Genomic DNA, 15,185 nt, shown 5'->3' with positions numbered 1-15,185 from the left:
CAAGATCTTAGACATATGCCTCTGAAAGATTGCCTTCATCTGTCCTCACATGTTTTTCCTCAATATATGGTCAAATTATTCAACTTTGTCATCTATCCAGGTTATTTTATTTGTGAAAACAGATTTTAGGAGAAGAGAAGTTGAGATCAATATAGGGAGCCTACTTTCTCTAGCTGCTGCAAACTTTTATCTAAAACATTTTATCTAGATACCAAAGATAAACTTTTGTCTGTGGTATCTGGCCCCACAAAGAAAATACCTTACCTGCCTTTCTAACAAAAAATAACAACCTACATCCTCAAATAGACTTTGAGGATGTAGGTTGTTTTACTGTGGAAATATAAAAGAAAAAACTAGCTTTCCTGATATGTTGCTCTCCCACTCTTCTTCAGGTGACCTAACTACTTCCACTTATCATAAACCCACCTTCGCTGGATGTTGCATACAACTCATTTGGCTTACCATCCTTCTCAGAAAACTGGAATCATAAAAACTCTGACGTTGTGCTCATATTGTACACTCTAAACTACAATAGCTAAGTTTCTTTGTAACTGAATGGCTTCTTAAGAACAAACTATACAATGTGTTTTTGATTCTTAAACTACCTCAAACCACCATGAAACAATATGGAGGATTCTGATTCCATACATTTCTGTCATCTCTGATCCAGTCTCAAGAATCCTTAAAAAAAAAAATACAATCCAGTGGCTACATTTATTCCTTTCAGCAAATTCTCCTATTGGTATCTGGAGTGGTGGTGATGCAGAAATGGGTTAATAGAGAATCTATACTCTGCAATGAACAGCATGGATATGTTAGGGGAAGGTCATGTTTGAGCAACATGCTCATATTTTATAATAATGTGATAGTTCAGTTATAGAGAATGGATACATCATAATACTTTTCAACTTGTAGGCATAGGTTTCTGTGGTTTAGCAGTTCATAAGAAAGATTCCAGTAATTGTTCCACATGTTTATTAAGATAAATAACAATAAAAAACAAACCCGACAAGTTTCGTAAGCCGTTTGACTTACATCTTCAGGGGTCAAAGGTAACTAAAAGTTTAAACACATGAAATGAGAAATTACTCAAAGTAGTTCATTCTATGCAGTTGTGGCCGTCTAACTGTTCATTAAATTAAATATCCGAATGCAGATTCAGTGCAATACTGGATGCTGTCACGTTCTGTTGTTCACGTTCACATTGTCCGAGGTCTGACTTGGGTATATTTTTTATCAATGCTGACCAAACTTGATGTAGAATTAGGCCCTGGTTTTTGTTGTTGATTTGTTGCACGTGGGTTCAGCCCCCTTGGCACCTATGGCACCCAACCCCCCCTGAGTTCCGTACTGGTAGGCCGGTTCTCCTTGAATTCTGATGCTTCAAATTTTGAACACTTGAAAGGGGACCCCCCGGCACCTACGGCACCCATCTTCCCCGAGTTGCAGACTGGTAGGCCGGTTCTCCTTGAATTCTGATGACTCAAATTTTGAACACTTGAAAGGGGACCCTCCCCCCTGGCACTCAGGGTAGCCCCTGAGTTTCAAAACATTTCAAATAACTTGACAAAAAACATGACACAAAAACGTTACAAAAAAGGCTTATCTTATATTTTTGATAGGCAGAAGGGGGAAGATATGATTGAGACATTCAAATTGCTGAAGGGTTTCTATGGGATTAATTCAGGCGATATTTTTGAGAGCAGGACTGGTGGTGGGAGAACTTGGGGACATCTATGGAGGCTGGTCAAGAGTTTGGTTGGCAGGGGTGTTGGAGCTGGGTTCTTTACTTTTAGAGTGGTAAATGAGTGGAATAAGCTGCCAGAGTCTGTTGTGGATGCTATGACAGTGAGTGAATTCAAGGCAAGGTATGATAGATACTGTGAGAATGTCGAATAGTTGTGTGGACATGATGTTTAGGGCCTCCCTTGATGAGTCTAAGGACTCCCTGGAGTCGCCCGTGATAATCATAATATTATAGAGTAGATTTAAATGATAAAAGCAAATTTTATTTAGAAACTTTAAGTTTCCCCACCCCCTCAAGGGATGGAGAAGCTTAAAAAATTTCCCTTGCCAAAACTGACAAGATGTTTTAATGAAAATCTTGCTCCATTTTATATAATACTATATTCTGTGTCACCATTATAATTTCAAGATTTAGCCATTATATGCTATTTATCAAAACTAGGAAGGGGTGTATAACATCCAAAACTTTTTCACTCTACACCCTTCTCTTCAAATGAGGTCATATTTGTAAAATTAGGGACACAAAAACACACGTGTTGAACAGATTATTTTATTAATTAATAAAATAATCTGTTCAACACGTGTGTTTTTGTGTCCCTAAATTTACAAATATGAGTGCTGATCACCATGTAACCTTAAAAGAAAGAATCTTTAAATGAGGTGTTTGGGCACACGTTGCAATACTGGGCATTTCTTTTTGGTGTGAGAAGAACTAGGGTTGGGAAGAGTGTTCCCAATCCTTTCAAATAAAGGATTGGCCACCAGGTGACATGATCTTATTTTAGTGGTTACTCTGATTGTACAAAATGTTCGAAAAAAATTTTCTTATCAGTTGGCTGGCAATCTGCAAACATTGTTTTCCCTGTATCTGCTTTGTAAGGTATATGAGAATTTAGAACTGTATGCAAGAGGTGAAAATGGAATTTTCTGTATACCACTTCAAGGCCATTCAGGAGAACTGTTCATTATGTCTGACTTGTCAACTGCTCACATTATTCATATTGTATTCTATAAACAATGGATCTTTATTATTAGCTGACTGTTCTCACCATCTCTTTCCTGATTATTCATACAACTTTCATTTCTTATGGTCACCACCTCCCACTATTTTTACTATCCCTGGGAAAACAATGTGACACATCAGCAGCAGATTTCTTCTGTTATATGCAAAAAAAAGTACAAATATTTTCCTCCAGATAGCAGATGAAGTGCTCGAGTTTAACTCATAACACACATTTCCACATGCCTATGAAATTCAAACATCTTTAAAAGTTATTTTAGATTTTTTTTTAAATGTGCAAGTGCACTTGAATACTCAAGCTCAGCAAGGATGTTTTTTAATTGCTCAAAATAATTTGAGCCTTAGCAGTGAAAAGATTAATAATCACTTTCATCATTATAACAAATTAATGTATACAGAAATCATTTTCTCCATTTTGAACTATATATTTTATGAAATTATCTGGTAAGACATACTAATGTCTATTCTTCCTTTCTTAGCTTTTGAGCTTCAGGAGAATGTGGAACTATTCTCCTCAGCATTAAACTGTTGAAGCAGTGACTATCTTTAGATCAACTATCCACTTGCATAATAAGTAATATTTGTGAAACCTAGTCACATGCCCATTAAAAGTACTATCGCTAAGGTAACCACGACTGTTCTACCCACATTATTATTCACATCATGCATACAAATTTTACATATTATACTATTCAACTTGTATAATTATGACAATATTTCACAATACAATTCAGTGCACAGTACAATGTTACAAAATAAAATTCAAGTATTACTATCATATTCTGTTGGTACTAACACTTATTATGGCTTATTTTATTATGGTTAATAAAAAGTTTTCTCATATATGCAAGTAGAATATAATATATTTCGAATGGTTTCAAAGTTATGATAAGTAATTGGTTTAGAGTAATGTAAGTTAGTTAATGCAAATATGTGTAACCAAGGGCCGTAGCCATACTGGTTACTAGAAAAGTAATTAGCTTAAAACAGACACTGAGAGTCCGGGGACCACATCTAAGAGGGCTCCCTTACCAGTTATAATAATGTACATGTTGATATTTTATTTCCTAATTGAATGAACCAATTTGTAAATCAATACCTTAATTGGTTATATGAGTTATAATGATCTCTTATTATAATTAATTTCATTCCTCAATTAATGCATTTAAGAAACAAATGTCATATTCTAAAAGGATCCTTCATATGTTTCTGGAATAGTGATAGCTTTCTCTCAAATATGACCTTCAAAAGTAAGCTTCTTTTTTTTTTTTTTTTTTGTACATAAAATCTGGATAGAAAATGCATTTTTGGAAAGCAGCAAAATCTTGTCCTGCACTAAGAATTTGAGCATCAGCAGAAGTTAATAAGCATACATAAATATTTACCACCCATTTATCAGTGCAGGGGGTTTCAAATAATGAAAGTTGTTTGTTCTTGTCTTATTTTCCAGTGAACAAATTAACTGCTTCAAGATACGTAAAATAGTATTAAGTAAATTGGCATTTAGGGTTGCAAAATAAGATCAACAGCTGCCAATATACAACCCACTGGTGATCTTTCTTGCTGTTTTGCATATCCTGAATCAGTCACCTCATCCCATCCCATAGATTCAATCTCCTGTCATGGCCAAGTAACTTGGCTTTCTTCAAAACCGAATTAATACTCTAATAGGGCAGTTAATTTAATCTGCATAGTGTATTATGTCTGTAAACTGCAGGTATTCGCAAATTGGTTTAAATGTTTTTATTATTATTACCAGAGACCTACCAGGAGTTAGGGACTCAGTGAGGAAGGCTCATTTCAACCACACCAGCTCATACCTATTCTTGAATTTATTCATGCTACCTGCGCTCACTACCTCCAAAGCCAGGCCATTCCAGTTATCACTGTTCTACGAGAGAAAAATCTTGTTCTCACCTCCCCTTTTTTTACTGTATGTATTTTCACCTTCCAAGGATGTCCTCTTGCCATCCTCCATAAAATAAAAAATTCCCTCCACTGGTATATTATATAACCCTTTCCTAAGTTTGTAGGCCTATCATATCATCCCCCTTGTTTTCTCCTGCCTGCTAGCAACTGCAGTACTCTGCATGAGAATTGTATTCTCATAAGGTGGAAAAGGCGAATATATGGATGCTTGGGCAGTGCTCATGTCTTTTAAGTAGTGCAAGGATTGCACTACTTAAAACAGGTGAGGATTGTATTCTTGTAAGATCTCTGGTCAATTTTACAAGACTTTCAAGTTTCTACAAACATTCAGCTTTGAAGTAATGGTTGGATCTAATATCTACTTTGCCTATGTAATAAAAAACATAAGTCAGCAAGGAGAGTTTGGCTTGCTTTTGTATTCTCGGCAGTGAAAAGATTAAGTGTCTAGTAATTTTCTTGAGAATGGGCTCATTTTGTCAGGTGTTTTTATTGCAGAGTTAAGATTTCGTTTCTTTAATTTTGTTATGCTCGCTCATCCCATATTATAATAGTCATCATAAATATTTTATATGTGAAAGAAAGAAAGAAAAGAAAACTTGTACTTTAGAGGGATCTTGCTGTATTGGCACCAGTGTGGTGTCAATATAGATGTGGTATTCTTGTGATCCTGCTAGCGCTGCCTGTTTTCCCTTAGTGATTATGTTGATGGTGCCTATTTTTAATTCTGTGATTATCTGACTTGCACTGTTTGCCTTGATTCCTTCTCAGACAAAACAACAGACTTCATATTCCAGGTGCAATGCACCAGTTTTGTCATTCTCACCCATGAAAAGTTGCAAACTTACAATACATTTGTGTTGTGGATGGGCTAAGGATTATTTCTTCAAGTTCTCACATTAATTTTATATTTGATATTTTTAAAAATTATTTTTGTACATAGACCAAAATCCTCATTCTAGAGACCAAGCATCTAACTTTATCAAGCCACTTTAGACCTAATACTGGATGATGAAATTCGTCTCCCACCTAAGGATCACATACATCCTTTGCAAGGTTCAAACCCACAACTCATTGGTTCGAGACCAGGTACATTAACCACTCAGCCAATCAAACTGACAATATTATAACTATTATGTCATCATAATGTGTGGGTGGTTTCAGATAATGTAGAAAATAGTTTTATTGGCATCCTGTCTTCATTTGTTTATTATCCAATTGGTGGGTAGAGTAACAAGTCACACCATAGTTATGAAGCTTAGACAGAAGCCTTAGTTGATTTTCTGCATTATTTTATGGAATATGTGGAAGACTTCCAGTTACGGAGTTTCAACCTTAAATAAAATTTCCATTAAAATAAACAGCATTGCCATTTATAGATTTTATGCTAACTTTTAAAAAGTGTACACATGAGGTTTAATTAAACCCATATGCTAGCGTGTCTATACCCCCCCCCCACACACACACCAATACTTATCTATATTGTGGTATGTTTGAATTGCTCCTAAATAATGGTTGTTTTTAATTTCAACTTTTCAGTAAGTAAATTAAATAAAGTTGCAATATCCAACACGGGAAGTTTAAAGTTTTCTTTTAAGAGTGGCAATAATTGTATTTTCTCCAATTTTTAGGCGGCTATTGTTCGTATAATGAAGATGAGGAAAGTACTTAAGCATCAGCAATTATTGGCAGAAGTTCTTAACCAATTATCATCAAGATTCAAGCCACGTGTGCCTGTCATTAAGGTAATTTCAATAATTCATGAATTTACTATGCATGTGACATAACATGCTCTAGGTATTTGTTACAAATAGTGTTATATTAGTTTTAGGCTATTTGCTATCATAGCAGTATATGGTTGTAATGTTTTTGTGAATGCCTGCATGTTTCAAGTGGTTCATAGTACTATAAAAATTTGTACTTAAGAATTAATGACTTGTGCTCATACAAAAGTCAGTATTTTGTCACTGGAAAGCATGTTTAAATTGTCAATGAAGTCGTATAAAATACTTGTTTTCTTACATTATGTAAAGCTAATGTGTGGCTAGAAGCTGTTCAGTTTTATCATCTCTCCACATCGTGGGAACAGCAAACCTGAAAGTAAACAATTGAAATTGGACTGTTATTGTGCTAAAGAGCAAGAAAATGATATTTTTAAAAAAGAAATTGTGAAAGATTAATATAGAGAAGTGAAGCTGTAAATAAGTGCAGAGACATGCATTTCATCTTCCAACAGAATCTCGCTCCATGTCACATTTAAAAAAAAAAAAAAAAAGTGAGTTCCTCAAAAAATCACATCATACAATTGCTTCAGTGGCCAGGTAACTCTCCTGAATTTAACCCAATAGAAAATTTGGGGCCATAGTGAAAAAGAGACTTGGAAAATTAAATTATGATACAAAGAATAACTTCATACAATCCATTATAAAAGTATGGTTTCAAGATACAGAAATAAGAAAAATGTGTTCTATCTTGGTATAGTCCATGCCTAAGTGAATTAATGGACTTATTAGGAACAGCACATATAAATTATTTGGTAAAGTTGGAGTTTAATTTTTGTACTTCTTGCGAAATTAAAATTTTTCTTTAAAATGTGAGTGTTCGGATTAATTTGTTCGCTTGTACTTCTGTAACATGGTTTTTCCCTAATAGTTAGAGTTTTGGCAATCCCCACACAACACAGTACTTATACAGGGTGATCCAAAAGTCACACACATCATAAAATAAACTTTATAAGAACTATATTGCTACAAACAAAGCTTATAACCATACATTGACTAAAGTAAATGTTCAAAATGGCCTCCTTGTTCTTGAATTCAGGCATGTGATCTTTTGCAAAATTGGAGGCAACTCTGAAAATTAGTCCATCAATAGTTCTATCTTCTATTTCTGCACATATGGCAAATTTTATAGGAACCTAATTATCATGTTATGTTACCTTGTATCAGTATGCTCTAATAATAATCTGTTGCTCATCATTTTAAATGAATCTTTTCTGTTTTCTCTAACATTTTTATATTCATGAATGTTTTATTAATAGTATTGTTTCCCTTTACAGAAATGTATAGATATATTAATTGAAAAAGAATATTTGGAGAGGACTGAAGGACAGAAGGATACATATAGCTATTTAGCATGACATCTGTCACTTATTTTATCAAGCTTGTTCTCGTGGAGCTCTTCCATGCCTCTTGATGGCAACACCTGAAGGGTTCATTTGTTGGGGTTACTAATGAGAAACTGTGCCTCCAACAGAAAATACACTTGTGTTGTGATAAAGTCAGGAAACTGCCTTGACTCTCCACGCTGGTCAGCTTAAGACTTCTTGATGTTGGACTAATGTGAACTTGTTTAAAGAAAAGAATTACCACTTGCTACCAGACACTTCGTAGTACTGACCGAACTGTCATCTGTTCCAGTGGATTGTTTTTATCGGTGGCTCACTACACTTAAAGCAGAACAGTATATACCATGAGTTAAGTTGCTTTGTTAGTGGGAAATGTCTAGTGTGATCAGTATTTATGTTTCTTGTTGAATATTGTCATTAATAAACTTATTTGCCTCATGTTTTTAAGATCATAATGTACCCAGTGTATAAATTATTTAAACTATTCATAGGGGTAAAGCTAAGAACTTATGCAAATTTAATTTAGGTTTTTTTAATCAGTTATCTTATAAATATCTAAATTTTTATATATGCAGTCAATGTGCATTTATTGAATATTAATTTTATGCAAAAAAAAAATAATAATAAAAATTTGCAACTTTTTTTTTACATCTCCTTTAAGTAAATCTTTTTCAAGAAGAAAAGTAATTTGTGTTGAAAAGTTTGTACATGAACTATACTTTTAAATTCTACTGTAGGTGTAAGAAAAATTGCCTTTTATGCATTATTTATGCTGAAACCAGGTGCCAGATTAATATATATCCAAATGCAATTTTTCATATTTTATCATATTTTAAATTTATTATAACTACAAGTTGTAGAATGGATGAAATGAAAAATTCATGACAATTTGATTTCTGTTCATCTGTTCTTTTCCCCTTATTTTTAACCAGTCATTTCATTTCACTTATGTCTTTTAAATCATAGTTTTTATGTATAGCAACTTAGATTTGAAAATTATTTAATATAAAGCTACCATAGGTTGAAATCATATACTGAAAAAATTCATTAATACTTTTATCAGCATTATTGGTGCTACAATTAATTTGAATAAAAGTGAGTGGATGGTTATTATACAAATTAAAATTTTTAATATTTTGACCTTTAAAATCTGGGGATAAAAAAAAAGTTGTTTCTAAATTATTTCTTGAATACCATTAAAATGTTAATGTTATTCTTTTGCTTGTATAAATTTAAATTATAAGATAAGGTTAGATTTTATTTTTTCTGTTTGTTGTTCGTTGTTCTGCTTTGGTGGTGAGCCTTTGAATTAAAAGAAGTATATTTCACACTTTGTAATTAAGGCTGGAAATATGTATAATAAAATTTAGTGAATGGAAGGAAAAAAAAAAGCAAAGACCTAATATGTAATTATAGATAGTAATGAATATGTACTTTGTACACTAAATTTTTCTTTAATTTGAGCAAGAAAAAAAAAAGTATTAAAATACATACCACATTTTTTAAGGCATTGAGAAGTTTGGATAGTATGCATTTATTTTTTTACTAAAAATACTGAAAACTAAAGTGTAAACTTTTATGTTGGTCAAATTATTAATTTGCCAAAATTGTTAATGCTGTACTTCACACCCATAAAACAAATATTAGGCTATGCTTTCAAAATAAAACAATACTTCAGTAACATTTAACTCAGCTGGACACACTATAGTTATTATATATATAATACCCCTAGCAAACAGCAACCACAATAGTGCATGAAGCACTGGACATTCCTTATTATTCCTTATTCTGTGAGATTAATATCTATTAGTTAATTATTAGAGAAGATCCTAGCTCCCATTTAACTAAACTAACATCAGCAATATTTTTTTGAATTTCCTTTGATTTTTTTTTTTTTACATAAATTTATTTTAAAAGTTATGGTGTAATATTATAGTGATATTTGTAAGATAACAAATCTGAGTTCTTAAAATATGTTTACTCCCATTTTTGACAAAAATTCATATTTCCTTTTTTTTTTTCTTTTTTTTTTTTTGGTTATCCTGTTTATAAATCATTGAGTAAGCAAATGATCAGAAATTCCACTTTAAATACAAGACATGCCACTTTCAAGCTATCCACCTAAAGATAGTCAGAAATAACCATTTCAGTGAGATTCAAACTGATAGCCTGTTGGATGAAAAGTAGACACTAAGCATTTAATCAACCAGACAAGTAAATTGCATCTAGTTAAGATAAAAGATGTGGCATTTTTTTTAATGAGGAAAAATCTTGAAAACAGGAAGTTGAAGAATATGTAGCCTTTTGCTCTTCCTTTCAGTGCTTTCTCCTAATATTGCTTATACTGTAATCAGGTGTTTTTGAATCTTGGTGAAAAGTGTTATGAAATTCCACATACACAAAGTTATAGATTTTGGAATTATTAGACTGATACAGTCAAATCACATTCAAAAATAGCAAATGCAATAACAGAAAGCATGGCCTTCCGAAAATTAGTTTCTTGTTTAATCATCTTAATATACTTAAAGGCCTGAATCTGTCACTACAGTTTACTCTTACTGTAGCAGACACTGTTAGAAAATATCAGTTTATGAGGGTGAGAGGCAAAATCAGTCCTACTAAATGAAATTGTCTCATGAAAATTTCATTATAACATTCATTATTCCTGTTGTCTCTACAGTTTGATATAGTGAGTTGACTATTATTCATCAGCATATGACTGATATTTGACATTTAAAAAAAATTTTTTTCTGTTCACAATTTAGTTTCAGCTATATGATTTTGCTATCAGGTTTTATGATTTTTGTCTGCTGAACAGTATATCATCAATATTAATCCTTTCCATTCAATTTGTATCTGTCTAATATTACTTCGATAAGCAAATCGGCCACGGGGAAAAATGTTTGATATAAAGGGCTGCCCATCGAATCAGTGTTTGTTCTCTCTTCTGATTTATCTGCTAATGTAGGTTTCCTCAAGGCTCTGTATCATCTATGCTCCTTTCTCATAATACATGGTGGCTTTCTCTCACAGACATCATCAAATTCCTGATATGTACCCTTAAGGGTTGTACAGGATATGATAGTACTACATGAAAAACTTACATCATTACTAACTTCCTATCTATAATTACAATTTTCCTCCAAATCAATCTGTTACCTGTCAAGACTCCAACATTATCAGATCTTATATTTCTATCTTCTAAGGCACTTTTTACTATATCAATCCATCTATATTGTTATCTTAATATTTTACTATATTAATCCACTTGACATTGTTAGCATCCAATAATGTGTTAGAGCTAATCTCAGGCAGTATGGTCACCAAACAGAATGGACGAGGAAAGATTAGCAAAACAAGTGTTCTTTGTCAGGTTGGCAGGAAAAAGACTCTTGGTCTTCTTCTGGGTCTTTTTCCTGCCAACTTGACAGAGAACACTTGTTTTGCTAATCTTTCCTCGTCCATTCTGTTTGGTGACCATACTGCCTGAGATTAGCTCTGACACATTATTGGATGCTAATGATGTCAAGTTCTTTCCTAATATTTATCTTAATTTTAATGATATTGGCATTGATGCCATTCTGATCACGCATCTAACCTTTCTCAGAACTCTCATATTTGTGGTGTTTGGTCAAGTGTTTTATTTCTAACCCAGCTCTCAGATCCATAAGTTAAAATTGGTTTGAACACTGTCTTGTATACAGCTAATCTAGTGTTTTGACTAATTTCTCTTTTATTCCATATGAATTTATTCAATTGACTTCCTACTATACCAGCTTTGTTGATTCTCTGGTCTAGTTCCATATTTAATTTACCATCTTCACTAAGTAGCTGAAATGTTTTACTTGTTCTATAGGTTCTCCATTCACAATGCAGTTGATATTTTCAATGCTTTGGCCTGTTTTCGTTGTCTTTGTCTTGTTATTGCTAACCTTCATACCAAATCTATTATAACAGTTATTCAGTTTAGTCAGGGTATCTTGCAGACTTGTAGTGGATTTATTTAGAAGTATAACATCATCTGCATAAAGTAAAGAGCTGCGATTAACGATTTTGATATCAGATTTAATACCAATGTCAGACAAGGATGATGTACATCCTTGTCTGATGAAAGATCTAATAAGTGACTTCCAAATATCATCAAATCATTCCTTGGTTTTTGCTGAGTGTACTTTGTCAGTGGATAACCATCGTAGCCTCTGATGTTGTGGGCATTGAAGTTGTCTTCTATATAAGGCATGGAGCTATTGTTCCATTCAATATTGTGAGTGTGGGAGAAGTGGAAAGATAGACTCGGGCTGTCTTTTCTGTTGTTATTAACGCCTCCAATAGGCTCTTTGTATAATTTCCAACTTTTAGATGTTTGCCCTATGTAAGCAAGGCCACAAGAATGTGAAATATTGTAAACTCCAGGATGTTTGCTGAAAGGGTTGTGGTCCTGAAGTGAAAGTAACAGAGCCCGTATAGTCACGATGGGCTTGAAAGCCACTTATGTCATGGGTTGGGCGATTTTGAGAGATTTGCCAAAATAAGGGATGGAAACTGAAGCTACAGAGCCTCAGTTTCCATCCCTTATTGTGAGGGGTCTGTTATGGAGCAGGAGTAGAGAATAGTATTCTTTGTACCATCTTCTTAGAATGTCCATTGCTCTTCAATATTTGAAGATTAGAACTTAATTCTTCTTTTAAGGTTTTTCATCTCCTGTAATAGAGATAGCTCTTTTTTTTTTTTTTCAGTGTATGTATAGTCACGACTAATTTTTTTGATATATGGTGCAATGAAGAGAACTCTAGGTAACGACCTGTATGGGTGTGCTTACGTTATATGCTAAGAGAGGCTTCCCTCTGCTTTTTTTTTTAATCAAAACATCTAGGAAAGTTAATTTTCTTTCATTTTTAAGTTCTAATTGAATTTAATTTTATAATGGAAGGAGCTAACAGATAAAAGAAAATCATGCAACTCAGCCACAGTTTCCAGCTGATAAATATAAACATTTCAACTACATATCACCAAAACAGTGATGTTTTGGATTTATAGATAGTAACCCAGTATTATAATAGTTATCATTTGTCATATTCATTTTGTGGTTGAAAAATTTACATACTCATCATACGAGGGTGGTCTGAATTGTTCTCGGCCTAACAATGAAAAAACGAATTTATAATTTCAAAATGATTTTTATTTTTCAACATAATCTTAAGACTAATACATTTATTCCAGCGATGCTCTAGCACCATTATCTGTCCATGTAATGGTTCCCAGTAAGTTCTGCAAAATACCCAGAACTGCAATCACCTCTTGATTTGAAGAAAAATGCTGACCAGCGAGGAAGAGTTTTAGTTTTGGGAAGAGATAGAAGTCAGAGGAAGCCAAATCTGGGGAACAGAGTGGATGTTCCAACAATTCATAGTGCAGATCCCTTAATTTTCCCATTGCCAAAACACCTCTGTGGGCAGGTGCATTGTCCTGATGAAAGATGATTTTTTTCTTCTGCAAACCGGGTTTTTTCTCACGAATTTTTTCGTCTGGATAAAAGATCGGAATATTATTTCCCGTTATTGTTTTACCCTTTTCAAGATAATTAATAAACAAAATGCCTTTAACATTCCAAAACACCGATCTCATGACATTTCCTGCTGATGGAACCGAACTTTGTCTTCTTTGGTGCTGAACAACTGGCTTCTGTCCACTGTTTTGACTGATGTTTGGATTCTGATGTGTAATGGTGAATCCAAGTCTCATTCATAGTAATAAATCGACACACAAAATCAGTTTTATTCTTGTTAAAATGCTCCCAGCACTGTTCAGAGATTTTCATGCGAGTGCTTTTTTGATCTGTTGTGAGCAAACGCGGCACCCATCTTGAGCAAAGCTTTTTCATTTGCAATTCTTCATGCAAAATATATCCTACACGTTCTTTGGAAATGCCTATAGTTAAAAGATTGGAATAATATTCCCTGGTTATTGGTTTATCCCTTCCAAAATAATAAACAAAATGCCTTTAGCATCCCAAAACACCAATGCCATGACCTTTCCTGTTGATTTAACTGAACAACCGGCTTCTAGTGTGTAATGGTGAATCCAAGTCTCATCTATAGTAATAAATTGATGCACAAAATCAGTTTTTATTCTTGTTAAAGCGCTCCAAACACTGTTCAGAGATTTTCATGCGAGTGTATTTTTGATCTGCTGTGAGCAAGCGCAGCACCCATCATGCGCAAAGCTTTTTCATTTGCAATTCTTCATGCAAAATATATCCCACGCATTCTTTTGAAATGCCTATAGTCTCAGAAATTTCACGCACTTTGACTCAGCTAGTCATCCAGTGCCATATTGTGCACTTGATCAATGATTTATGATGTTACACTTTTTTGGACGTCCTTCACGTGGATCATCTTCAAGGCTGGCACAGCCAACTTTAAACTTGGTGGCCCATTTCTTAATTGTCGAAAACGAAGGAGAAGAGTTCCCATAAACTTTTATGAACTTCGAATGAATTTCTTTTGTCGTTAAACCTTCTTTTACAAAGAATTTTATAACTGTGCAATACTCAATTTTATCCATTTCAAGGGATACAGATAACACTTTTGCTTCAGACATGTATAAAACAAAATACTTGATAGAATGACTTGCAATTTAACATGGATGCTTATGACAGATGTACCAACTTTGAAAAAATCTTGCCAACAGTGTTGCCATCTATGGTCGATGTCGAGAACTTTTCAGACCACCCTCGTGGTCCTATATATATTTCTTGGAAAGCTGCCTGTTAATGCATCATCTGCCAAAAGAAATTCCTGCTTATAATGCAGATTTCTTTCCCTGTGTAGACTGTCTGTAAATCCTCTTATTTAAATGCTTATTAAATTACTTAAGGAATTTACAACGTACAAATGATATAAATTAAACTTTAATCTATATTCCAATATTTCGGCAACGTCATGTCATTTTCACAGGAACTTAAAATAAAGACGTGCATGCAGGCACTGCACACAATAACTGAGGACGAAGCAGGAAGCTGTTATTTCTTCTAAAAGTCCTAATGGTGCCCCTAGCGGGCTATGTACTTATTCTTGGCTGTTGTGCTGAAGGTCTTCTGATCTAAGTCTCCCAAATTTGGGGCAGTCTCATGCAACCAAATTTGTTGAGGTTTGGCTTGTTTCTTAGGGCTGAGGCTGATTCCATGAATAGCCTTTCAAATTTGAATTTACTACGGTGTATTGCCGTGCTTTCTTCCACCGTATTCTGTGGCGAGTATCCAGAGCATGGTCTTCAAAACTAGAGTGGCTGTACTGGTGAAAACGGATGTAGTCCTTGTGTTCTGAAATTCTGATGTTCGCTGTCCTGCCTGTTTGGCCAAAGTAG

At 33.8% G+C, this 15,185-nt stretch overlaps 1 protein-coding gene across 4 annotated transcripts in view; it reads left to right on the top strand.

Annotated features, from left to right (window-relative positions):
• Cul1 (cullin 1) overlaps positions 1-9,330 on the top strand; it is a 371,162-nt gene extending 361,832 nt beyond the window's left edge. For all 4 annotated transcript variants that reach the window (XM_090405682.1, XM_090405683.1, XM_090405681.1 and 1 more), the window contains 2 exons: positions 6,325-6,438; positions 7,752-9,330. In XM_090405682.1, coding sequence (XP_090261808.1) covers positions 6,325-6,438; positions 7,752-7,832 — 195 coding nt within the window. In that variant the 3' untranslated portion in view covers positions 7,833-9,330. The remainder of the gene's footprint in view (positions 1-6,324; positions 6,439-7,751) is intronic.
• Positions 9,331-15,185: the final 5,855 nt, after the last annotated feature.

Source organism: Typopeltis vanoorti, chromosome 15, assembly GCF_054136105.1.
Source record: "Typopeltis vanoorti isolate ZY-2024b chromosome 15, IOZ_Tvanoo_1.0, whole genome shotgun sequence".
In the NCBI taxonomy this organism is placed as follows: Eukaryota; Metazoa; Arthropoda; class Arachnida; order Uropygi; family Thelyphonidae; genus Typopeltis; species Typopeltis vanoorti.
Note: the sequence above shows the minus strand (reverse complement) of the source record. Positions and strands in the feature narration are given on the sequence as shown.